Source organism: Nyctereutes procyonoides, unplaced genomic scaffold (assembly GCF_905146905.1).
Source record: "Nyctereutes procyonoides isolate TBG_1078 unplaced genomic scaffold, NYPRO_anot_genome, whole genome shotgun sequence".
In the NCBI taxonomy this organism is placed as follows: Eukaryota; Metazoa; Chordata; class Mammalia; order Carnivora; family Canidae; genus Nyctereutes; species Nyctereutes procyonoides.
Window position 1 is genome coordinate 32,874,773 of NW_026575082.1, and position 26,172 is coordinate 32,900,944.

The 26,172-nt window shown below is 39.0% G+C and overlaps 1 protein-coding gene across 1 annotated transcript in view; it reads right to left on the bottom strand.

Moving 5' to 3' along the window:
- Positions 1-26,172, bottom strand: part of LOC129514562 (rho GTPase-activating protein 15) — a 617,088-nt gene that overhangs the window by 103,448 nt on the left and 487,468 nt on the right. Inside the window, exon 12 of the mRNA XM_055333243.1 lies at positions 24,532-24,666. Within this exon, the coding sequence (XP_055189218.1) occupies positions 24,532-24,666 (135 nt within the window). The remainder of the gene's footprint in view (positions 1-24,531; positions 24,667-26,172) is intronic.

Sequence of the window (26,172 nt, forward strand, 5' to 3'; positions counted from 1 at the left end):
TTACACTGTATACACATGTCAAATTTTGTCAAACTTATCAAACTGTATACTAAATTTGTACTTTAATACCTTAATACAGCTGAAAAAAATCCATATGAATTGCTCTAATACTGAGCACTTTTGCTTTTAGCTACTATAGCTTTAATCAGAAACATACAACAATAGCAACCAAACTTAAATGTACCTTGTCTTCCTCTGGGTAAAACTGGGAAATCTATATATTGTAGTGAATCCATTGCATTTGACTTTTTCTGTTGATGACAAGGCATTAGCAATTGACAGTTTTGTATTAAAAATCTACTTAGAGCATTGAGACATAGGGTTTTCCTCCAAGACTCTTCCAGGCCACCGTGGAAAAGTATCTCTAGCCTCGCAAGAATGTGCTGATTTAAGTGAAAATGAGCCATGAGATGAGTGCTGTGTAATCATACTCTGGAATTAATTTTGAGGATAATATTTTAAGGGTTTTGGTAATAAAATAATAACTAATTAGATTTCAAAACTTACATTAGAGAGGTACATTGACTACTAGCCTATAGAAATGACAAGTTAACGCAAGAATTTAATTTTGTCGCCAGTACTATAGAAATCCTCATCAACACCCAATGAATTGTATTGCCAATCAGGATTTGCTACGTAAAAAGATCTTTAATTTTATCTTCCTTGAAACAAGGCAAAGGTGCTTTTCTGTTTCCTTCATTTGACTAGGCTCTTGAGCTGGACAATGCTTATTTTTTTAAATTTTTTTTTGTTTATTTATGATAGTCACAGAGAGAGAGAGAGAGAGAGAGAGAGAGGCAGAGACATAGGCAGAGGGAGAAGCAGGCTCCATGCACCGGGAGCCCGACGTGGGATTCGATCCCGGGTCTCCAGGACCGCGCCCTGGGCCAAAGGCAGGCGCTAAACCGCTGCGCCACCCAGGGATCCCCCTGGACAATGCTTATTAACTAGAGTATACAAGACTACAGGAAAGGAAGACAAAAACCTTGACTTAATTCACTAAGGAATTCCAAACATCTGAGGAAAGTACTGTAAGGGATAGCGCCACGAAACCATAGAACTTCAGAACAGGAAGACATGGTTAGAGACTACTTTGTTCAATAACCTCAAATATGAAATCTGAGAGGACAAATGACTTGTTTGATGTGCTGAAGTTAATTTGAGCCTAAACTAGGAGAACTTAAATCACTTCGGAACCTGCTCTGTTCTTGGTAAACAATACTTGCCCTCTGTTATCCATGGTGCCATCCAAAAGAGGTGACCAAAAGAGCTCACTGAAATGTGACCATATTATTTTGAAAAAAAAGTCGGTGTAGAAACATCCTTGATTCTCCAGCCCATCAGGACCCACAATTAGGGAACATTTTCAGGGTTGCTCCAGATATAAATTAGTTTCTGATCTTTTTTATTTTTCCTCCCCGCAAGGTACTAATTGCATATTTAGGGTCCTGAATGAATTTAAAAGAGGGGGAAAAAAAACCCAGACAATGTGAAATTGGGAATTAAGCAGTGATTTATAATTTTGGAAAATATTTATTATTCTTAGTAAAAAAAAGTAGTTTTGACTGACGTGATTATCCTTGATTTATTCTGGCTCTCCCTGAAGTATGATGCACTTTACAGGAGTGGGCATTTCACTGCAACGATTCATGGTGATTTCCTAGCTCCTTCTATCTGTAAAATGGGTACAAGCCTGAGTTCTAGTGTCCCAAAGTGACCAATTCTTAGACTGCCCAATTTTGTATTTCAACAATATTTGTATGCATGCAGAATTTTGTCATTTTCATTTCCTTGCATTAAAGGGCACATGTTTATTCGATACCTTCCTTATTCAATGACTGTGGAAAACAGACTACATCTGCCGGAGAGCAAACATTGTTTCTTCTCTCCAGATGTCTGCTTTTTCTCCCAGAAGTTGGAGAGCATTGGACAAGCAATAACAGATGATGAACACATGCATAACTACAAATGGGCAAGCTGATTGTTTTCAAAATTGGTATAAACATTTGCTCTTGGGTTGAGATTTAGCCCATAGCAAATCTTTACATTTGCGTTATAAACTCTCGACTAAAAAAAAATGTTTATAATGGAAGTGCTGACAATGTGAAAATTCAGTCATGGTCAGGAAAGCAGTTTTGTTTAAAAATGCCATTTTGCACTTCCGTATTTACTTCCTAACCAGTGACTGAGATGTCAATTTCTTCAAAGTTTTCTTTTCCAGTCCAAAGGAGAATTTGACAACTGTTTTGAAATGAACAAGATATCTGAATTTTAGCTGCTTGCTTCTTCAACAAATACCAGTTAGAGCCCAGAACCACATTGCTGGTTATTTAACTGGTTACACGGGTGATGGTGATGATGATGATGATGAAGAGGAAGGGTGGATGAATGAATGAATGAAATGAATGAATAATATAAGAAAATTAAGCTGTTGCTCAAGAAAGGTTTTGCTTTTATACAATATTTGAAAAAGAAATGACAGCAATTGTTAGGAAACACTTTGCACTTTCTTACCTTGATTACACGAAAACACAGTATGCTCGCTAGAGGTTATAAAGAAAGGTCAGAGAAATCCCTTGACTTGCTTCTAAGTCACTTGGTGCGGGACTAAATGTGTGATTTTCACTGCAGGCTTGGTATTGCAGCTCACTGGGTCAGTGTCCCTCATACGCCTCATTATGTTCATACAGACATGACCCTATGTTACCTAACTGAATTACAAAGACTGCCCTACTATTCCCCCCATGATGGCAAAAAAGAATAAAAATTTAAAATCAGAAATAAAGATGAAATGCTAACAACACATCTTTACAAGCAAGGGTTTTCTTTGGACGACCATATTGGGTGGATATCACAGAAAATGTATTTGAGTACAGCCCATGATGGGAAGGTCTCCTATAACCTTGAATAGAAGGCAATTGTTTTCACTTGAAAACTTAAATCTATTATTTTTAAAAAATATATTTTATTTATTTGTGTGTGTGTGTGTGTTTGAGACAGAGAGAGAGAGAGAGAGAGAGAGAGAGAGAGAGAGAGAATGAGCACAAGCCAGGAAGAGGGGCAGAGGGAGAAGCAGACTCCCCGCTGAGCAGGGGGTACAATGCAGGACTGGATCCTAGGACCCTGGGATCATGAGCTGAGCCAACGGCAGACGCTTAACTGACTGAGCCACCCAGCCACCCCAAAGCTATTATTTTTGACGATCTAGATTCTTACCTAGATTCTCACTTATTTGAAGGGAATTTGAGGTATTTTTATAGTAAAGGGCGGGTGGGGGGGACAAACAAACATCCCAAGGACTTGGTTGATTTAAACAAGCAAAGACTCCTCATCCCCACATCACCATGTGGATCTGAGCAAATCCAGCCCTATTCTCTTAGGTTCAGACATGAGAAGAAGAACAAATGGTTCTTGTCCTTGACATAAAAACATCCAGCAAATTTCTCTTTAAAAGGTTAGTCTTTTGCAGGCAGATAAAAATATGTTAAGGTCTGAGTTCCCCTCACCGGGCTACTAATATTTAGAACTTGTGCAATACTGTACTTGGACAATTAGGGAAATAATGTGAGACTTTAACATCTGTATTTCCCTGCATTTAAGCGCACACTAGGATACTCTGCTCACAAATAACTCAAATCAACGCATGAAAGGGAGCTGTAGCTCCAACACAGAAACTGAGTAACAAGAAGTCATCCAAACATCAGGGCAGAATGTGGATTTTGCCTTTGTATTTTGTTTGTAAGACTGAAAGCATGTAAATGTTCAACCTTGCCCAAGGTTAAGAAGACTCCCACTGAGCTTATTAGTATATGTGGAGAATGATCTGGGTTGGTAGAGTATCAATCCTCTGAGTGGATTGATATTCTGAGGATTAATACTCAGCCCTCTTGGGCTGCTAGATTTCTGGAACTACTTTGAAAAGAGTGTTATACACCATCAGAATATAATGAAAAGGGCATGTGTGAAAATATGGAATCCATTCTCATTTTCCATATTAATGAGAAAAGTTAATTTATTTGGGACACTGAGACACTCAAGTGAAAGGCATACCTTGAATAAAATGGTTCAATAAAAATCTGAGATGCCTACTTCATATTGCTAGTTATTTTGAATTTCTACTGTAATTAAACGTTACATTAAAATGCTGTATATTTTTAAATTGAGTTAAAAGAGCTCTGATGGACAGAGTAAGAGCAGAATGAAAGACAATTTTTTTTCCCCCAGATGAGATCTTTTTGGCTCGTCCTCTTACAATGATTACTTAGAGCACTGGAATGTATTCTTTGTTTATAACCCAATGATTCCCATAAAGGCAGCACTGCAGCACCACATAAAATAAGTATAATAATTTGTTGTAATTGAAGAAAAATGTGTTTGTTCAGAGAGCACCTAACAACCACAGTTTTGGTGAATTCTTTCCATAATCGTTCGATCAGCACTCTAATATGAGCAGATTCAAAATATACTTTTCTAATAAGTGCTTCACATTTTTTTTTCATAACTACTTGGTGATATCCTAATTAACCATCCTCAATTGATTGCTTTCAAAATAGGAACTAAGAGCTCTCATTTAGTCAAGTGGAAGCCAATTCAACTCTTTTACACTACAGCAACGATACATCTCACACACACTCATACCCATACCCACACACCCACCACGTGTAGTATATTCGCAATATCATACTCAGAGACTTCTGATGCGAGTCGGTGAGCTTGATAGTCACATTTCTATGGAGTTTGGGGAGTCATTTTTCTTATAATACTTATAAGAGTAAGTATGAACATTCATTTTTCACCAGTAGACTGAAATTGTTTTTGGGATTTTCTTGTGTGATCATTTGACAAACTCTCACAACCAGGAAGTGTGCTGTTTCACTTGGAAAAAAGCAGGAGTAAATGGGAGAAAACGAACTCAAATTGGGCAGAAGGAAACTGACCATTTTGCCTCTTATCCCAATTGCCTCTCTCCTTTTTTCTTTGCAAGTCAAAATTAAACACATCTAATTTGGGTTGACAAACACTTAATCATTTGGTTCTGAGAATGTAGTAAGTAGCCAGAGGATCTTTGTGCCTGGTGTTATGCTCCAGCAGAATGTAGGATTTTCAGATCCTCGTTACTGTGCATCACATGGACACCCCTTCTCTAGCCATGTGGATAAGTAACGGCAGACGATATGATACATAACTTAATGCTATACACAGACCTGAAAAAAAAAAAAAACACCTCTTTTCTGCGCATATAAATCTCCGTCCAGGCATTACACAACAGGAGTTTAAAATGTTACATGTAAATCATCCAGACTTAAGCTTCCTAGGAAACACAAACCATTCTCTAAGGACATATGAGAGCAGAACTTCAGAAGATGCTGTCTCACTGGGCAGAAAACAGCGGCTCAGGACCACCCTGGTGAGCAGTAATCAACAATGCAGTGGCCCACTTTATAAAGGCGTCAGACAGTCTGTAAGCAAAAAGGCAGGGCCTCCAACCGAGACGGGCCCTGCTAATAAGTGGCTTCTAGTAAAAAAGGAAAAAAAAAAGCTAGCTTGAACATATGCAACAGGTCTCATATCACAAAATATTTATTTCTTTAGCATTCCACCTCCTTTTATAGGGAGCTACTCCGTCAAGACTGAGCCCCCACGAGCCTTCACACTTGCATGGGTTTTTGCATCTTTGTCATGTACTTGTAGGTATCACGCCACGTGCCTGTTTCACCTGCTGGGTAGTGACTTGCATGGAAGTGGCACCATGGCCTGTTCGGCCTCCGGTCCCTAACTTCAGTGCCTGCTCAAGAGGTCATTTCATACCTGTTTGGTGAAAAAGTCATTCTATTCCAGTACTTTTCTTAGCAATCCGGAAAAATCCCTTCAAATATGTTTTAGTTCATGTACCGATGCAACAAATGGGAATAGTACAGCTTTAAACATTTCACAAAGCATTAGCAGAAGAGATAATATATTTGAAAATACATCTAAAATATTTTTTTTAAAGCCATGTTTGCCAGGTGAGGGTTTGGGTATTTCTTGCAATATAAGCTGAATTGTCTCAATAATAGAATCATTATACAATATACAATAGTGTAGTTGAATTTGACTTATTCTGACAGACAAAAGCCCTTTGGTCTTATATTAAAAATCATTAGAAATAATCTTATTAATTTGTACAATTTATATGGAACATTTGATGATAAAAATAACAAAGCAATTACTTGAGGAAGTACTGAAAATATTTCAATTTCCCTATAATTCTGACTTTATATCATCAAAAGTACCTCAGTGAGTGCCCGTACCTGCTGTGATAAGTAGAGAGACTAAACCACATTTTGTCAATAGGAGCAACTTGCACAAACCGGGTACACAAATAGAAAATAATAATGTTGAAGGAAGTATAATTAATTAATTCAAGCTTCAAGATAAGATCACTGGATCCTGCTGACCCTACATGTTAATCAGTTGATTGATTAATTGCTACAATCATAATAATTATATGGTACAAATCTAAGTACACTTAATGATAGTGTAGACTCAGAGTTACAAGTTCTTTTCAATCTGCATATCTTTTCTCTTTCTTGAATCAAGAGTTGGTTTCATTTACTTTAAAGATACCTTTTGGCTTTTAGAACTAGAAAGCTTATGTCAAGTTTAGCCAAAGTTCAATTTTGCTTTTTGTGGTCATTTCTCGATGCTCTGTTGAAAATTTAAAACAATCTCATCTATGAATAGGAATTTTGTGTTACATATATGCATCAAATCTTAGTACTCTTTTTACCCGCAGGAATCCCATTTTTAGGCTCTCCCTTTTTTTCCTACATGGACACATCAATATTAATCAATTAATCAATATTATCTCATGGTATCTTCAATTTTGCCAAAATTTTCATTCTGATCACTCTCGACTTCTGATCAGCTATTCAGTGTTTCAGTAGCCATATTCAACGGAGTGACTGGAAGAATTTCTCTAAGCACAAAGGTGTGAACTGTCTGGCTGTTTGGTCCTGCCTTCTACTGTATACAAAACAACTCATCATCATAGCTTCTTTGTTTCCCTTGGTTGTCAAGGTTGAAAACCTGACAATGACTGAATATCCAAGATGTCATTAAATCTTTACAACTTTCATTTATTTATTTTTGGTAATTTTTCCTCATATGTGCCTCCGTTTCCTTTTTTTTTTTTTTTTTTTTTTTACAAAATAGAAATTTTTAAGCTGGTAAGCAGCATTTAGCTACCCGGTGTTTCTTACACTTTTGCATGCATGCACATAAACTCTAGGGCTTATAAAAACAGATTATTCCCGGACTCCATCCCTAGAGACTATTTTTCAGAAAGTCTAGAACAGGGCCTCAGAATCTCTATGTTTAGTAAGATTCCAAGTCAGTCTGATGCTACTGGTCTGCAGACAATACTTTGAGTAGCACTTATTCTGTAACTTCTTAGGGTGTTTTTTTTTTTTTTCCTGAAAATCTCCTGAGAATTTTGCTCCAGAGAACACACAGGTAAAAATACACTCAAATTTGACCAACACTTTGGACAATGGATCTTAAGTTCCTTACTATCCATGCATGTCAATTTCAGAATTTTGATATAGTATCATTTAATCACTTTACAGAAAGAAAAAAATGAGTCCCCAAGTGGATGGGACACTTGCCTAAGGTCACACTTGATTGGTAGCTGAGTGTAATACCAGGAAAATACAACAATTTTCTGCCTCCCATCTCTTCTCTTCAACACACCCTGCCAATTATCAACCCCCTAAAAATTTCTTAAAAGCATAATTTTCTGCTTTTCACTACTTTCCTCAAAAAAATTTTTTTAAGATTTTATTTATTTTTTCATGAAAGACACACAGAGAGAGAGAGAGAGAGAGAGAGAGGCAGAGGAAGAAGCAGGCTCCCAGCAAGGAGCCCAATGCGGGACTCGATCCTGGATCCTGGGATCATGCCCTGAGCCAAAGGCAGACAGTCAACCACTTAGCCACCCAGGCGTCCCACTTTCCTCAAAAATATTTAAACGGTTTTTCATTGCTGTAGATTACATTTTAAATCCTTCTGTAGCATTGAATTATCTACAATTAGTTAGTTGATTTATTGGCCAAATATTTACTTGGTGGTGTTTCCGAGGAAGGTACTGTGTTGGACAGGAGGATGCAGGATAAGGTAGGATAGCTGCCAGCCGCAGCCTTCATGGGATTTACGATACTGGCTTACTCTGTGTCCTCCCCTTATCTTCTGCTGTTTCTGTATTCTACTCAGTTTCTCCACTTGGCCCCAAACAGCATCCTCATCTAAGGGCTAGAGCTGTTGTTAATGTTCTTTCCCTGGTTGGCCCTTCAAACTCCACATACACTGAATGACTCTCTGGTGAAACCGTTCCAACCACGGCCCTCTTATCTCCCTTCTGTAGGGAAGTGGTTGTCTTCATCACTCACTGTGCCACTAGATCACACGTGCTTGCATATTCCTCTCCAGTTCAGAGAATTTACCTCTTTAGTGTCCCCTGCAAGGAACATACATCTTGGCTTCGGGAAAGATGCTGTAATGTCAGCATGCTAGGAGAAGGAAGTGTCTGCTCACCTCCTAGTTGGCTTTATGGAGGAGAAAGGACTGAAATCGGTGGTTCCCAAGTCTGTCCACACATCAGAATTACCAGAGGATTGTGTTTCCATAAAAATTTCTGAACTCTGTCCCAGGCACAGTGAATCCAAGTCTGTGAATAGGTCTAGGAATCTGTTTCCATAAAGGTGATTTGGGTGGAAACCACGTTTAGGATTCCCTAGAGTAACTGATTCTCAGACCTCTTACAACAAGGTCAGCTCCACCTTCTTCTTACATTTTGGTTTTATTCTGTTTTCTCTCTCTCTCTCTCTCTCTCTCTCTCTTTCTTCTTCTTTTTCTTTTTCTTTTTTTCAGCATTACAAAATTACTTATGCTTAGTTTAGAAACTTGAAGAGTAGTGTAAAAGAGCCCACGACTCAATGGCTGTATAAGCATTCGGAGATAATGTCTGTTAATATTTTGAAAGGCTTTTAGTCTTTTGTCTACTTATAAATATTTACATACATATATAAAGATAGGTCCATACCATACACACTTATGTTCTATTTTAATATTTATTGGCATTTGATCCAGAGAAGCAATGTTTTCTGCAACACAATTTACAACTGTATAATATTTCATTATATAAATGTGCTATAATTTAACCTTCCCTAAGTTTGGACATATGTTAATTTTACATTTCTCATCATTATAAATATGATTTTGGAAAGCAAGTTGGTACCATGCTTGTACATTTCTGTGAAAATACCTCAAGGTAAATTTCTAGATGTGCAATACCCAATCTAAAGGTGCACATGTTTTCAAGCCTTTTGACACACAGCTAAAATCTTCTCCAAGAATGTTGTGGGAGTTCCAGTTCTAAGTAGCCAACAATTCTTGCCTCATCATGACCTTTAGCAAGGCATTTCCTCTATAGCCAGCTGTTTTTATATCATCAGTTTTTTTTAAAAAATTTGACAGAGAGAGAGAGAGAGAAAGAGAAAGAGAGAGCACAGGCAAGGGGAGCAGGAGAGGGAGAAGCAGGCTCCCTGTGGAACAGGGAGCCTGACATGGGGCTCAGTCTCAGGATCCTGGGATCATGACCCAAGCCAAAGGCAGACGCTTATCTGACTGAGCCACCCAGGTGCCCCTATATCAACAGTTCTTTATAGGTATCATCAGGGTACACCCACAGCATACTTCACTGCATGGACACTGCAGCTCTTGCTAAGATCATTAAATTTTTGCCTATCATCCTTGTAGCTTGTCACCGACGTTAGAAAAAGAAGACTCTAAACTAATTAATCTTTTGAAGTAAACTTAGATGAGATGTAACATAAAAGCTAAAAACCTGAGGCAAGAGAATGCTGTTTTCTTGTGCGATACCTTATCCTGGCCATCTGTTTAGTAAATATCTGGTTCCAAATAGTGTCAATTAAAACTGATGGCAAATCTTAATAACTTCTACTTGTGAATATCAGCAAGACCAACATTGCACTACTTGTGTAGTTGTTATCTTTTGGCAGGTGAGGTACGTCCAGATTTTACATGGATACACAGATTTTTACACAGAGAGTATCTGGAGAGTCTCTCTCTCTCTCTCTCTCTCTCTCTCTCTCCATCACTCTCTGTCTTTAATATGTCAGCACTAGTGATCCAGAACACCCACTGCTAAGCAAGTATGCGAAATACAGTGCTGCTCAGCATTGGGAAATCCCAAATCTGGGGCCAAAAGGTTTATAAATATAGTAATGAACCCTCTCGTGTCAAAAGTGAGCACTGTTTAACAGAGCAAGTAGGAATGGCCTTCAGGACGCATTGCAGCTGGAGCTGCTCCACTGGGAGAGAATGGAAACTTCATGATGGTGGTTGTAACCCCAGATCCTGGAAAGGCAATCTACTTCATGCTGCACAGTAAACTAAAGGGAATGGCTGCTCACACACGGTCCTGGTGCCACCGACATAAGAAACACAGCAACAGGAGCAGAGAATTAGGAATTTGGTGGCAGATGGAAAGGTCTGCGGGAAGTGTCCACCCAGCTTTGTTTGGCCCATATTCTAAAACAACTAGAATAAACACTTAGTGTCATAATTTATACGCATATCAGTACCAATAAATCAGAATCGTGCAAACAGTCATGTTTATTATATTCTTGTTGCTTAATATTCATGACAGTAATTTATTTTTATAGTACAGTTTCACTGTTCTCCCCACCATTGCTCTGCAGTTGAGTCTGGCAAGTTGTCTGAGCAAGGGTTCAGGTAACCCTTTGAAGACTGCAAAAGTTCACTAGCCTGATCAAGATACTTTACTGCTCATTTAATTTTCACCTTCTTGTCTCATAAACTTTTTAACCACCAAGATGAATTCTCTGTAAATTATATAGTAACAGTACTTTGACATATAGAAAATACAAAGACTAGAGTCGGCATATTCTTCTGAAGGGAGTTGTAGGACAGAGCTTAAAAGACAGATAAGAATATTTGAAGAAAAAAAATAAATAAAATAAAAAAATAATATTTGAAGAATTGTGAGCAGTTAATCCTTAAATTCACTACCAGCAAAATGGGTTAAATTAAGCAGCTTCCACCTGCCTTCTTCACTTCCTCACCAACAACCCCCTTCCCACCCTGATGTCAGCAGTCTACTGCTGCTCATTACCATTAAAGAGCAAAAATTTAAAGGTGGAGTTATATGAAACAACTACCACAAGGCACATTATGTTTTTATATTCACCTGGAGCTGGCGCTACAGAGATGAGTAAGACATAGCTCCTAACCCAGAGATGCTCCGGTCAGACCAAAGGATGGCAAGCGATATTGTGTTCTTCTATACCTAGACGTGACCCTGCTTTACTCCATTTCATATGTAAAAATTCGACAGAGATAATTTATAATTACTCATCAGAGAAAAGACTTAACAAACATACAAACCTGGAAAATCACTTCTATAAAAAAAAATTCCCAATGAAGGACACTCCCATGATCTGTGTACCTTTCTCTCTGTTTTCTCCATTACAACAAAGATGTTAAGCATTTTTGAGCAAGAGGAATAATATCACTGAGTGTGAGTAGATACAGTATCAAATCCTAGCTATAGTTGGGGTTTATCCGCTATAAGTATGATGGGTTGAAACACTGATTTTAGTTTGTAGACCCAAAAATGAAAATCATTTCTAGCGCATGACATAAGAGGTAAAGCAAAGTTTTGCTGTAGTCCTACTTTTCTTTTCTCTCTCTTTTTTTTAAAGATTTATTTGTTTATTCATGAGACACAGACTGAGAGAGAGAGAGGCAGAGACACAGGCAGAGGGAGAAGCAGGCTCCTTGCAAGAAGCCCGATGCGAGACTCGATCCTGGATCCCAGGATCACGACCTGAGCCAATGGCAGGCGCCCAACCCCTGAGCCACCCAGGTGTCCCTAGTCCTACTTTTCAATTACATAATGCTGATGATGAAAGTTATGAAAAATCTTATGATGTCATTTCTTATTTCACTTGCTAGTAAAGGTAGTGAGGACATAGTGCCCTGTTTCTATACACACTTTACGCATTTTCTTCTCCATCTGTTAGGTGTGTTTGAATTGCACTGGTGTTTAGTTATATTTATTTATTTGTTTGTTTGTTTGTTTGTTTGTTTGTTTTTGGTGTTTAGTTTTATATTTAAAAGTTTTTCCAGTGACCCAGGCAAAAGAAATGATAACCTGAAATGTTGCTGGGGATACAGAAAGCAACACAAAATTTTGTCGCTTTTGTTTTAAATTTTATGGTTGGGACAATCTTTTTTCAAATAAGCAATGAAGGGTTTATCTCTGTATTAACATGATTCTGTTAGTTGGCCATATTTTTGATTCAAATTAATTCTAAAAATTGTTCAAAAATCTAAAGAGTTCCACTTTGTAAATTAGGGATGCCCCCTCTCTAGAATTCTTCCTACTGGCACAATATTTGAAATTCTTCCCCAAATGTTGTAAACTATCTCTAAATGCTCCATTGTCCCAAATGGCCTTCCAGACTTCAAGGGCATGGATGTGCAGAGATTGTTCAGATCTGCAAATGTCATAATGCTAAGAGGAAGGCTGAATTATAAAATGGAAGCATTTGTAATTAAACACTTGGGTTTTAGTCCCAGTTGCAGTTGTCTTGTGATTCAGGTGAGGTAAGTTCTGTGGATATGAAAAGGGAAAACAGAGCAAAACTCCCCTACTGGTGTCATGAGGAGGAGAGCATGGCGGTACAGGTTGTATGCACAGTTCTGCATGTAAGTTTAAAAATGCACAAACTTCACATGGGAGAGAAAGGGGTAGAAGTGACACCTGGGACTTTACATTTAATTTCAGATTTCAATAATATAATTAAATAGCATTAATAAGGAACTAATTAAATTTTGTGTTGCAGTAATAGAAAGCTATTGCCAGAATAAGGGAGGGAAGTTATACTGATAAAGTTATACATTTAAAACACTCCACTAAAGTCTGGTTTATGTCATGGACAGTGTTTTTGTCTCCCCGAAATGAATATATTGAGACCCCAACTCCCAAGGTGATGGGATTTGGAGGTAGGGCCTTTGGAAGACAATTAGGTTTAGAAGAGGTCAGGAGGGTGGGACCCCACAATGGAATTAGCATCTTTATAAGAAGTGGAAGAGACTGGAGCTTGCTTTCTCTCCACCACATGAGCATGCAGCGAGAAGACAGCCCCTCTGCAAGCCACAAAGAGGGCTCTCCCCAGGGGTGTCTGGGTGGCTTAGTCTGTCTTCGGTTCAGGTCATGATCCTGGGGGTCCTGCATCCAGCTCCCTGCTCAGTGGGGAGTCTGCTTCTCCCTCTGCCCCTCACCCAGTTCATGCATTCTCTCTCTCATAAAAAAATAAAATCCTTAAAAGAAAAAAAAAGAGGGGTCTCACCAGAACCCAGCGCTGGTTCCCTGATCTCAGACTTCCAGCCTCCATAACTGTGAGAAATAAATTTCTGTTGCTTAAGTCATTCAGTCTATGGTATTTTGTTATGGCAGCCTAAGTTCTCTAAGACAATTTCTAAACTTTAGAGGGCTATGCTTGGAGGACTGTGAAGAGTCTGGAAACATTAATTCTTGAGGATTATTGAAAGAATAGAGAAATGAAGGTGACCACTGAATAAGGGATGCAGTTTATGTTTTTGGTCTTCTTAGATATTAAGGGACTAGTAGAGAAAGAGGCTGCTTGGATTCTGACATTGACCAATGTGAGTTTCCCAGTTATGGTCTAACTACTCTGTCTTTCCCCTTTGTGGAGGGCTTTGGATCTTCAGCTCAGCTAATACTGCTCCATATTCATTCAGGGATCCAGCTCTCAGAAGCACTGAGCATTACAAATTCAAACATAACAGACAGGGGCTTCTGAGGTCTTTCTGTGTCTAGTATTTGCTCAGGATCATTCCATTTTTTTTTCCCAAAACATTTTTATAACAGAGCACAAAGAAATAGAAATTTCCAAAAAAAAAAAAAATTCTGAATGAGGTAATAGTTCCTTCTTAGGTGCCAATTAGATATTCAGAGAATAACACACAAAAATTGTCAAATAACAGTCTTACCATTGTGCTTAGGTAGGGACTTGGAGGAAGAACTCCAAAAATCATTGATTTCAGCTGTTGGTAAGACTGTATCCACTCTCCATCAGCAGGACAGATGGCAATAATTAGGTCTGCCCATCCCTTACTTGGCAGAGGAATGGACTTGAGATCTCAAAGAGTCAACTTTTCACTGGCTGGCCACTCCAAGTGAGAAGAAAAGAGAAAGGGGCCAAGAGCTGCCTGGTTAAACAATAATCATGGACTCATGGCCTTAGGCATTTGACCTTTTGGAATTTCCAACTTTAGGCAGTAATAAAGATGTTGCATGAAATAAAATGGCGACAGGGACTGCACATTTAAATGGAAGACTACAAGTCAACAAAAGGAGGAAACTGTCATAATTATCCAATAAAATTTTTTTACAGTTCATGGATTTTTAAAAATCTATTTTTGTTTTCACCTTCCAAACATATTACTTTTACTTTTAAAGCCAGTACAGCTACTTGTTTTCCATCAAAAGGTACCCACTTTCCATTTGTCTGGTTCCCAAAGTGGAGGTAGATAATACATAAGTCAATGGTTAGGGGGAAATTCCATTCTCCAAAAGACATGGCAGTTCTCCATGAGACGACTCTGGATTCTGCAGTTCCAACAAGAGCAGAACTCCCCCAGGCGGTGGAGTACTCCAGCAGCCATCATCAGGGCTATTAGTTTTAACTCTCTACCACAGTGTGGAGTGAGCCAAATGAAAAAAATGCCACATCTCAAGGAGCCCACCACAGTCCTAGAAATTAATCGAAAAAGATTATTTCATGGACAGAGCAGTGGAGAACTAAAAGGACTGGGGCTTGAGCATATAAAGGCATGTGAGTGTGTGTAAGTCAGTTAAGAGAAAATCGGGTATGTTATCAGGTAAACATTCCACCCGGGTTTTGAAAATAGCTCATAGGAGGTTAATATGGAAGTTCTCTTAAAATAATTGTAATAATAATAATAATTCTACTTTAAAAAAGCTGGAATATCAAAGTGTGAGAGCTGAAAAAGAAAAATAAGATATTTCAGGTTGGTGCAATGAATTTATGTGTGCACACATGCATATGGGGAAGGATGACTTCTTGTTTAATAGAGTTTAGTGGATGACTTTTTAAATGTTTTTATATGTGAGAAAGATGCACAATGCTATGAATATTTACACAAGCTGGTGTATAGATTCCCTGCCATACCCTAAACTCTCACCCACCCATGAGTTTATAATTTTCATAGGCCGAAACACAGGATACACTATGAAGCAGCTAAGTTCCCAACCGGGAGAAGGCTTTACTTTGTAGTTGTCTCTTCTGGTGCCACTGTGAATGTCACAGATTTACTAATATTTGATAGAAGCAAGGCAGTGTCAGGTTGGAGAAGCAGTTTGGCGTCTGAGTTACAATTAAAATGTATGTCCTATAATAAAGTGACAAATTTTGGATGAATCAAGTTGGGTTGGACTTGGGAATGGTTGCCAGAACCAGTAACAAATGTCCTTAGATACAGAAAGTGGAAGTCCTTGGATTGTGAACCAAGATGATATCTTGTAATACTATCTTAAACATGTTTGGTACAGTTTGGAATTCTGGAAACAAATATTAAAGCAGAATCAAGATGGTCATATGTGTCACCTAAGACAGCTTTCCCGGAGGCATGGGAAGATGTGGGAATGGGTAGAAAGGTCATTTGAGAGTGTGGTCTTCTGTATAGTCTGATTGTACTCTAATTTAATAATGCTAGCTAACATTCACTGAATATCACAGGCCAGGAGATGTATAAATATGTGCTTTGCTGCTGTTAGCATTCCATTTAATTCTCTCAATCCCCACAAGGGAGATACTATTTTTACATCCATTTTATAGATGTGGAAATTGAGGTGAGGGGTTAAGAACTTGTTCAAGGTCTTACAGGTAGTAAATAGTGGGGTCAGCATTTTAATGAAGTGATAGTATGTGGTGATATGTCGTGTAGGTAAAAATTTTAGCTTACTTAATAGAGGAGATCTCAAGGGGAAGTTAACACAAGAATGGAAATCTGGGGCAGCCCAGGTGGCTCAGCGGTTTAGCACCACCTTCAGCCCAGGCTGTGATCCTGGGGACCCGGGATCGAGTCCCACATCGGGCTCCCTGCATGGAGCCTGCTTCTCCCTCTGCCTGTGTCTCTGCCTCTCTCTCTGTGTGTGTCTCTCATGAATAAATAAATAAAATCTTTAAAAAAGAACGGAAATCTGGGACTTGCCACTGATAGAATAATTCAGCAAAGATCCTGAATGCACTGGGGTTGTTCAAAGAAGAACCGATAGACATCAATGGGCTTGAATGAAATGCGCAAATCAAGAAGTCCAAGAACTTGTGAGTGACCAGAGCATGTAGAAATTTGAAGATCTTGCAAAGAATGTGACTTTTCTTCAAAATGAAATCGTGAGCCATTTGCATTTTACTTAGTCCCTACTACTAGAATCATATGTATTGAGAATGAGGAAAAAAAAAAACTTACTGGTGAATTAGAGGGAGCCATTCTCCTTTGGGAGATGTGGCCAGAGTCAGAGTGGGTGGTGGGTGTGCAGGCAGGTTTTTGGAAGATCCCTCAGTGGTGATGACAATCTGGTATCAACCTAAGAATGTGAAATGAGGCAGGAGCCTCGGTGTAGAATAAAAGGCCACAAACTCTCGATTTCATTAACATCTATTGATGCAGTGAACCTGATAACAGGCAATGAAAACCAGTCATTTAAATCTACCATTAGAGGAATGGCTTAAGGTAACTGTTTTTCACCAAGATATTGAGGAGAAATTCTGCATTTTGTTATGTATTTTTTAAAAGCATGTCTGTTCAGTTGGAGCAGGGATGCTCAGGAAGCTGACTCATGAAGGCTGACTGGCTGCTTGCTCAGTTTGAAAAGTTTAATGCTTTGAAACTGACCTCTTAAGGATATGGAAGAAAGGAGTGCAAGTAAAAGGAAAATTTTAAGGAAAAGCGAAAAAGCAAGCACCACATTTTCTAATGGAGCTGATATCTTACCACTCAATTAATTTCAGAGTCAAGGCCCAATTTGAGTTCTGAATCACCTTCTAGTTTTACTTATAAAAGACTTTTCATTAAGCCAAATTAAGTAGATGGAGGTCCAGTTGTTTATTATGTAGCACTAAACCATTCCTACAAAAAAACACCTGTGCAAGCCATTTGGCTCTAGTCAACTATTTTTTTTTTACAATTTAATTATGAATATAATTAGAATGAGTTAAGAGACAGGCTAGGCATCAGCCATAAAACTTCTAGTTTGCTAGAACACACACACACACACACACACACACACACACACACTGATTAAAGAGCAACAACAAAAACCGCCACCAACTCTGTGAGAATGTTAGCTTACAGTGGAAATTTTAGTGGAAGGGGAGTACTTGTAAAATCTACCGTTATTTTAATTTCAAATTTCCTTGAAACGGTGCTATCGAGAATATTTTTATACTCCATTATTTTGACATCTCTGGTTTCTTTGAGGTGACCCTATAAACCCTGCTTTTTTACTTTCTACAGTTTTAAGGCAATTTGTCACTATCATGCGTTCAATGTTTAGCAACTGTTTGTAGTCAAGTGCTTTGCAAGCTCTGTTTCTTTTCTCCCAAAGAGTGTCATCACGGAGTTGATGATGCATCAGAAACAGTTTGACCAAAGGGCAAGATAAAGTCAAGAGTAAAGAAAATATTTGCAAATATACTTGACTGGCTTCTTCCCCAATTACTTATTGAAAGCATACTTTAAAGGTAAAATGGCATCATGGCCATAGGGGGGAAGAAAAAAACATTAGAACATGCAATAGATACTTTTCTGCCATAGGGCAACGCCTCTAAGTTAAATCATTTTTATATGAGGATAATGTGACTGATAGAAACACAGGACTATGAGTTGTATTTAAGGACTCTGATGGGGTATGCTCTACCTTTGGTGTATTTTAATGGTGCTCAGTTAGTCTTATGGATATCATGTCTCACAATTTGTTTTACTGCTTAATTAATCAGTGTTTACAAAAACTGGGCATTAAAAATATATCACATAAAAATATATGCATGTGTGCTTTTAAATTGAGGAGTTATATGGAACATCATCATTGTTTCACTTTATCCCTGGCTTGCCTAACCTCTAAGTGTCACATACATAGGTGCCTATTTTGTGTGTATTAATCTACATAAAATAAACATGATATATGAAATAAGCATTTTATATATAAAATAATATATAAATAGAAGTACTACATACTAAAAATAAGTAATATATAATATTTATATATATACAAAATATTTACTTCAGAAGACTGGAAAAAATGACAAAGGAACCAGAAGGTCATTTTGATCTGGTAATTAGCATCCATTGCAATCCCATGATGGTAAATATACAGAGCATTGCTCAGGGGTGGAAGGAAACATAATTATGTTTGCACATAAAGGCAACTTTGGAAACTCAGAATACAATAAACCAACAACTGTGCACTCACAAGTTCTAGTGAGAGCAGCAAAGAGCTGAGGTGAAGGTGCCTAAAATGAAATTATCAGACAGTCCTTGAATAAATGAGCTTTGAGCCAGGCTTGAGTCAAATCTCTAAGCCTATCCCTCACAAATGATAAAGAACACATCTCGTAAGTAAACACATGAGGTAATTTCTCTTTACTTCCATCTCATCTACTAATCAGGCTATGGTTTCACTGTCATCTCGACCCCTATGATCATTTGGATTTGAGGGAAGGCAGATGGAAATTGACAGACTAACAGCTTTTTGTGGCATGGGAATAGAGTTCCTGCTACCTGTGTGAGCTATGAGAGGGAAAAGTTTGTAGTAGGTCAAAAATGGCCCACAAAGATGTCCATACCTTCATTCCCAGCGCCTGTGTGTATGTTACCTCACATAGCAAAAGAGATCTTGCAGATGTGATAAAGATGAGGACCTTGAGATGGGGGGAATGATACAGGATTATTCAGGTTGGCCCAAAGTAATCATGAGGGTCCTCAAAAGTGGAAGGAGGCAGAAGAGAGTCAGAGGGGGACGTGGCTATGGAAGAGATCAGAGCCATGTGACTTAGTGTTATTGCTGCCTGGGTAGGTGGAGGCCGAGGACCACTAGCTAAGGCATGCGGGCAGCTTCTAGATGCAAAGAGGCAAGAGAATGTATTTTTCCCTAGAGCCTCCAGGAAGGAACTTGGACCTGCTGACACTTTGCGTTTAGCCCAGTGAGGCCAGTGTCAGACTCCTGTCCTATGAGATAATACATTACTGTTATTTTAGGCCACTAGTTCGAGAAAATATGTAATGGTAGCAATAGGAAACTAATATACACGTCCTCTGGAAAACGTGGTGCTAACTCGGAAAGCAGAAACAAATTCCCGGCTGAGCACCCGGAAGCAGTACTGGCTTGTTGCATGTTGTAATTTGATACAAGTGAAAAACTGCAGAAAAGAATACTAATCCAAGGTAAGCTTGAAGGTGTTACTTATATGAAATAGGAAAATAACATTGGGTATAACTAAATCGATTTCAAACGGGAATAGGTGAGCAATTGGTCATAAAAATAATAGAGTAAAGGGTCCGAAATACATTTGGAGAGGACAACATTAAACCATGGGTGACTTTAACGTTGAGTAGTTAATATTGAAATATTGCCCATCTTTGGAAAGCTATACCTTATTTCTAACCTTAAACTTCATTATCGAAACTTCTGATCATTAAATTTAATTCTAACCTTGTTTTAAAAAAAGAAAGAAAAAAAATTGGTTGTGGTCCTATCTAGCACATATAGGTCTTATATAGGAAGACATAACACACACGTATTTGTCAATAACTGGTTAGTTATCCTTCGAGTGAGATTTCTTCTAAATAGTCCCCCAAAGGCAACATATGATGATGGCAAGTATTCATGTTTTAGAGTCTGGAATTGAATGTTAAACCTAATCTTTTGAGCCATGTGAGCTTGGGAGATATTTTATGACTTGCTTTACTCCTCTGAAGAATTTCTTTCTTTCAAATCATTTATTGAGTACCTAATATAGAGTAAGGAAAATGTTATCCTACTTAATTCTCATAGTAACATTATGAACCAGAAATTATTTTCCACATGATCTTTCTACTTCTCTAATATCTTCTGCTTTGTTATTTTGAGGATTAAGTGAGATAATTGTAAAAAATGCCAACAAGGTTTTCTCTTCTCTTTCCCTGTCCCAGGGACTTGGGAAAAGTGCAGACATTAAATCAAAAAAAGACTCTCCTAGTCCCTATTCTTTAGATGTGTAGAGTTACCAGAATGAAAAAATAGGAATAGAGGTAGGCTTAGTACATTTCCTAGGATTTAGATATACTGGAAATGTCCAGACCCCCTGCAGGACTTTAGCCCCAAGATTGCATCACAGATCATAAAACTCTATAGCTGTGTTTTTGTCCTGAGTTCACATTTACAGTACTAATACTGCTTTCAGCACAAGTCATTTCCAGGGAATTAAGTCCTTGCAGTCAGTGGGTTAAATCCCCACGAAATAACCTGCGGTGACCCAGTTGCATTGACCTCAAATATAGAATTTCAGATCAATAGCTGCAGTACTTGGATTCTGAAATATAAAACAATCTCTGGTGTTTTTGTTACCTCAATGAGTGTTATCAGACAGGGGATCGCTATGGCAATTACAGGTTCTTATCATATTAATGTTTGTGTTTGGTCCAAAAAGAAACTACTTAAAAAAAGTAAATGCCTTCTGTTCTTTTTTCTCAGAATATGTAATGATGACTTTCAAACATATAATGAGAATTAACAGTAATTCCAATAGCACAAGTGGTCATTAATTGCTTGTACATGAAATAACATTTCCTCCTCAGAGGGCGAAGCATTCCAGTTGGAAGTGAAAATTCCTTTTGGTCTATTCACTTTTAAACTCTGTCATGAAAGGACAACAGATCTCTCAATCTCTCCCAAATAAAAATGTTAAGCCTTCACGAACTAGGATTGGGGGTAATGAAAGAGAAAAGGGAAATAATGCTAGAGTGACGTGAACCGTAACGTTGACTGGCATAGTGTTTTGCTAGTGTCTAACCAAAGAGCAGAAACCACTTCAAGTATATACACAAACAGAGGGAATTAATTCGATGCAGGGAACTGGTTACCCATGTGATGAAGAAGCTGAGAGCCAAGTAAGGAAGAGGGAAGTAACTGAGAAACCAGCCTCTGCAGGAAGCTCCTACCAGGCTGGGCAGGCAAAGAGATGAGGGTCCGCATCCCTGGATGGCAGCAGGAGCTGGACTGGGCCTCTCCAGTCAAAGCTGAAGCTATGGAAAAGATGGATCCTTGGGTAGAGAAACTACTTGAGGCAGGTGGGTGGGCAAGGGAGAGGGGGTGGAGGACAAAACCAATGGACTAGCTAACCTTTTCCTTCCCTCTATCTCTGCTCCCTAATGCCGGGGCCTCCACTGGCTCCAGCAGCAGGAAGCCAGACTTCAAGAGCACCTGTGAAATGCAGCTGGCTAGGTCAACCCTCTTCCGTTATAGAGCAAAGAGTGAGGGGGCAAAGATCTGATGGCCAAGAGGCCCAGAGCCAGCATATAAGGACACCTTCTCCATGACTTTCCTTTACCTGCTTGGTTCCTTTTTGTAAGAAAGCCAAGACCTCATGGGCAGGTCTATTGAGCTTCTCGCTATGTGGATTTCTCAGGAGGCAGTGAGAGCTGTGATAAAACCCATCACCCCTTTGCGGCTGGATATAAATGTATTTATCATTTTGGAAGATTTTGTACTTGACTGATGCACCATGGGGTAAAAATACCTACTCTGGTGTAGTTTTGCCATTGCCGAAAAGTAGGTGGCTGTTCTCCCATTGCTTAAAGATATTTAAATATGAACTACCACCTAACTTCAAGATTCTTCCAAAAACACACGTGTTAGTAAACATAGGTCTCTGCCCGACATTGTAACATATCTCCCCGCCCTACAACCCTGTCGGTTAGTCCTTCTATCTTACAGAGTAAGAAATAATTAAGTGCTATTTTGAGTTAGGTAAAGGCAAGGTTGTTCAGGTTGATTCTCCTTGTCTTAAGCAATGAAGGAAAAACTGCCTCCTTGTTCTTATATTACATTCTCAGAACACAGCTCCACTGAAGAAACACTGTGAGCATCTGCACTGTAGCTTACATTTTCAGAGGACTTTCTTAAACACTCTCTTTCGTTCTTGCCATAATCCATTTTATAGGTGTTGGCAAAAACTCTCCCAATAGCCATTAATAACAATAGCACGTTGCCACTTCAATTCTGCTTTTTCCATTGTGACTATGCCAATGTCTCTAACATTCTGTTTTTTTTTTTTTTTTTTTTTGTTGTTGTTTTTAACCTTCTGTTAAGTGGAGATGGAGTCTAGGATCATACAGAGATGGTCCTACTCTTTGTAGAGAGTCAAAGGACAGGTCCTCACATGGGTTCTGAGGGCCTGCTTCCCCTATGTGTTAAGCTAAGGTAATGGCTTGCTTTATAGCTTTAGAATCAGGTAAACCACAGGGAGCTAAAACGATGGGTGCCTATATCACGGCTCTCAAATCAGCACATGTACAAGTATGCTTACAAAAACGTGATGCTCACTTAAACACCTAGAGGCTGTGATGTGAAATTTGTAGGACTCTTTTAAATACATTTAATCAGAAATAGGTACCAAAATGCATGGTCCCCAACTCCCCACCAGAACAGTGCACTAGCATTGCCACTGATCTTTCATGTTCGTCGTGTTCCAAGACAGAATATTGAACTCTGCTGTTCTGGAAATGCAGGCTTATTTTTATTTATTTATTTATTTGTTTGTTTATTTATTTATTTATTTATAGATTTTATTTATTTATTCATGAGACACACAGATTGAGAGAGAGGCAGAGACACAGGCAGAGAGAGAAGCAGGCTCCATGCAGGGAGCCCGACATGGGACTCCATCCCGGGTCTCCAGAATCACACCCTGGACTGAAGGCGGCGCAAAATCGCTAAGCCACCTGGGCTGCCCTATTCCTCCTTTTAAAAAGTTGAGCCTGGGGACCATAAAATACTGTTCTCCTTGAGAAGCAGAAAGCTCTTGAAATAAAAAGTCATGACAGGAGATAAGAGCCCCAGCCTCACCTCAAAACCCATCATTAGAGCACCTGCTACTATCTTCAGCAAGAGCAACAATGACAACAAGAAAATCTGAAATTGTGAGCAGACAACAAGAGAGAGACCCTGGGAAGATAAACTGTGCTTTATTCCTCTTGATATCATTTGGTGGCCAGAACTGTAAACAAGCATGAAGAACGTGAAATGGGAAATGGAATAAAAGGGCATACAGGCCCCCCAAATCCCCACTCCCACTAATGGGAACACTGCACACACAGCCATCCGGTATCAGACACCCTAAGCAGAGCATTTTTTTTTCTTGGAGATTTTTCTCATTTGGACTTTAATTAAGCTCCTGCCAGGCTTGCAAGCTTTTTAATTTTACCTTTCTTTCTTCTTTCTTTCTTTTCCCTCCTTGAATCAGCTTGCTTGCCAGGAAACTTTTCCCAAGCTGTCACAATTATAGTAAGTGTACCCCAAGATACTAAATTTAGGTGTACTAGTAGGTGCTTCTCGAAGCATCAATAGCCAAAGTTTCCTTGTATTTGGAAAGATTTTTATTCATTCATTCACTCATTCATTTACTCATGTTTAACTTAAGCGTGTGTGCTCTGAATGCAAAAGCAATAGAAAAGGAAGCTTCACGGAGTGAGTGTACAGTGACGACTGGTTAGTATGTGATGCAATCCAACCTCCTACAAAGTCACCAGTTTGCCAGAAGAAAACCTGCCATTACTTAATTTAATATTACCCTGTTCATAAACAAATTGTAGCTATTTACTAGTGTTGGTGGTTGAAGGCTGAGGGAGCCTCGAGAACATGATGCCTTAGTTGATGATTTAACACCTCTTTAACGAAATGTCATGAAAGTCCCCTAAGTTCGTTTTCAGGACCCTTCTGTACTCAAACCCACTGCCAATTCCGAAGCCCTAAAGGCAGGTGCTGAGAATCCCAAAGGTGATCCCTTTGAAACAGATGCCACCAGGAGCTATTTTCACTTGAGGAGGTTTAATTCAACCACTGGCCGCTCTAACTAGGTTACCCATCCTTTTTTTTTTTTTTTTTTTTTTTTTTTAACAAACAACAACAACAACAACAACAAAAACCCACCCCAAACCAAAAACCAAAACCAAGCTCAGATAATAGTGCAGGGCCAGGAATAAAAATAAGCCATCCAAAACACACAACTGCAATGAAACACGTGGAGTGCTGGGGCTATCATCATCTCCATGATGACTATCACTGTCGTCCTTATTGTTTGCTTAATAATCCCAGGCTGCCAGGTTAGTGCACCAAGGCCTCCTGGCTGTGAGGTTACTTACTGATCGCCTCCACAAACCGCTCAAAGAAGCTGTAAGGGAAGAGCGGTTCAGGCAGCTCCCGGAAAAACATCTTCAGTGCTCCGGTGACAACGTGGATGTCCTCCCACTGGCTGTCGTCCAAATTCAGCTTCTCTTCTGGGAAAACACGAGGAGAAATGGAACAACTGGTTTTAATGAAACAATTACAAGACACTAATTATTATGTTAATGTTTGCCTACTATCATCAGCAACCGTTAACAGCCTTCTGCACCTAGAGGTTTGGTGCTGTGCATGTTTTTTTTTTTTTTTTCCCCTTTTTCCGTAGGAAGGGAACACTTTCAATGGAATACCATCTGTAGGAATGCAGCTAACAAAAAAACAAGAGACACAAAGAGACAGTGCCATTGACACAGTATGTCAGATACATTTATTCCCATAATGCATCAGTATGAAAATTAGCATCACAGCTCAACATGATTCAAAGCTATTTGGTTTTGAGGCCGAGGGGCTAAGAGTTGCCAATGATGGCCGGCTCAAGGGACCGGCCTAAAGGCCTTGCTGAGCCAACAGGAGACATATGCTAAACATGGCAATAGAAAATGAGTTATTGCTTTACATGTGTTAGCCTTGCTATGTACAAGGGAATAATGGGTAACACTTTTTTTTTTGCTTTTTTTTTGCTGAATATAAAGTCAGCAAGGAATAGAATACTGAGTGAAAAAGGATATTAATTCCTTCTTACTGCTTCAAAAATATCTTTTTTTTTTTTTTTTTTTTTTTTTTTAGTTTCCATCTCAGCGAGGAAAATGTGCCCAGCAACAATATTAGACAGACCCCTGTTGGCCTACAGAGGCTATGCAAAGCTGTCAAAAATGATAACACACTAAAGACAAACCACAAGTGCTTACCAACTCCGCCTAGAAACAACAGACATGTTTGCTTGGGAAGCCTGAGTGAGCTGAGACATTTAAATATTAAAGACCATGAATGCCAAAGTGAAGTTTTTAGGAGAAACGAAGAGACGCTGGACAATGACTTTCTTCTTGTTCACCCTCAGAAGGGAAGTCTGGAATCCTTCTCACCCAAGAAGCGGATGTAGCAGGGTCTGAAAGCAACATCTTTACATACAACTAAAAGGAAGCAAGGCAGGAAAGCATTGCTGCGGATCCATAGCATTTGTCCTTGTAAACGTGCAACATGAAAAGGATTTTGGAATCTGGGCTGAATAAAAAAATAAAGCTAATCATTTTAAACCACCTGGGGGCAAGGGGGAGCGGCGGTGAACTGAAAAGCCTGGTCTCCTGGCCAGAACTTAACAGCTATTTGGTCAACTGGAATTTTGTTTTTTTACTGATGTCTTGGGTTCGCATCCACCATGCCCCCTTGGAGTCAGTTTTATGAAGCAGAGGAGAATCTGCCCCCCAAAATGTAAGAAAAGCTGAGAATTGTCACTGTAGGGAATCTCTGCATGGGCTACTTTGCTAATAGTGTTCATGTCCTTTTAAAATCTTAGCCGAAATCTTTATCAGATCTCTTTTTCTAAATGGACTATTATCTCCAGGGCTGGTAAGTGACGTTCCTGTTCAATAGGATGTTTGCAAAGAGAAGGAAAGAAGGTGGATCTGTTTATTTCAGATGGGCTATTTTCTCCTTTCCTTTCC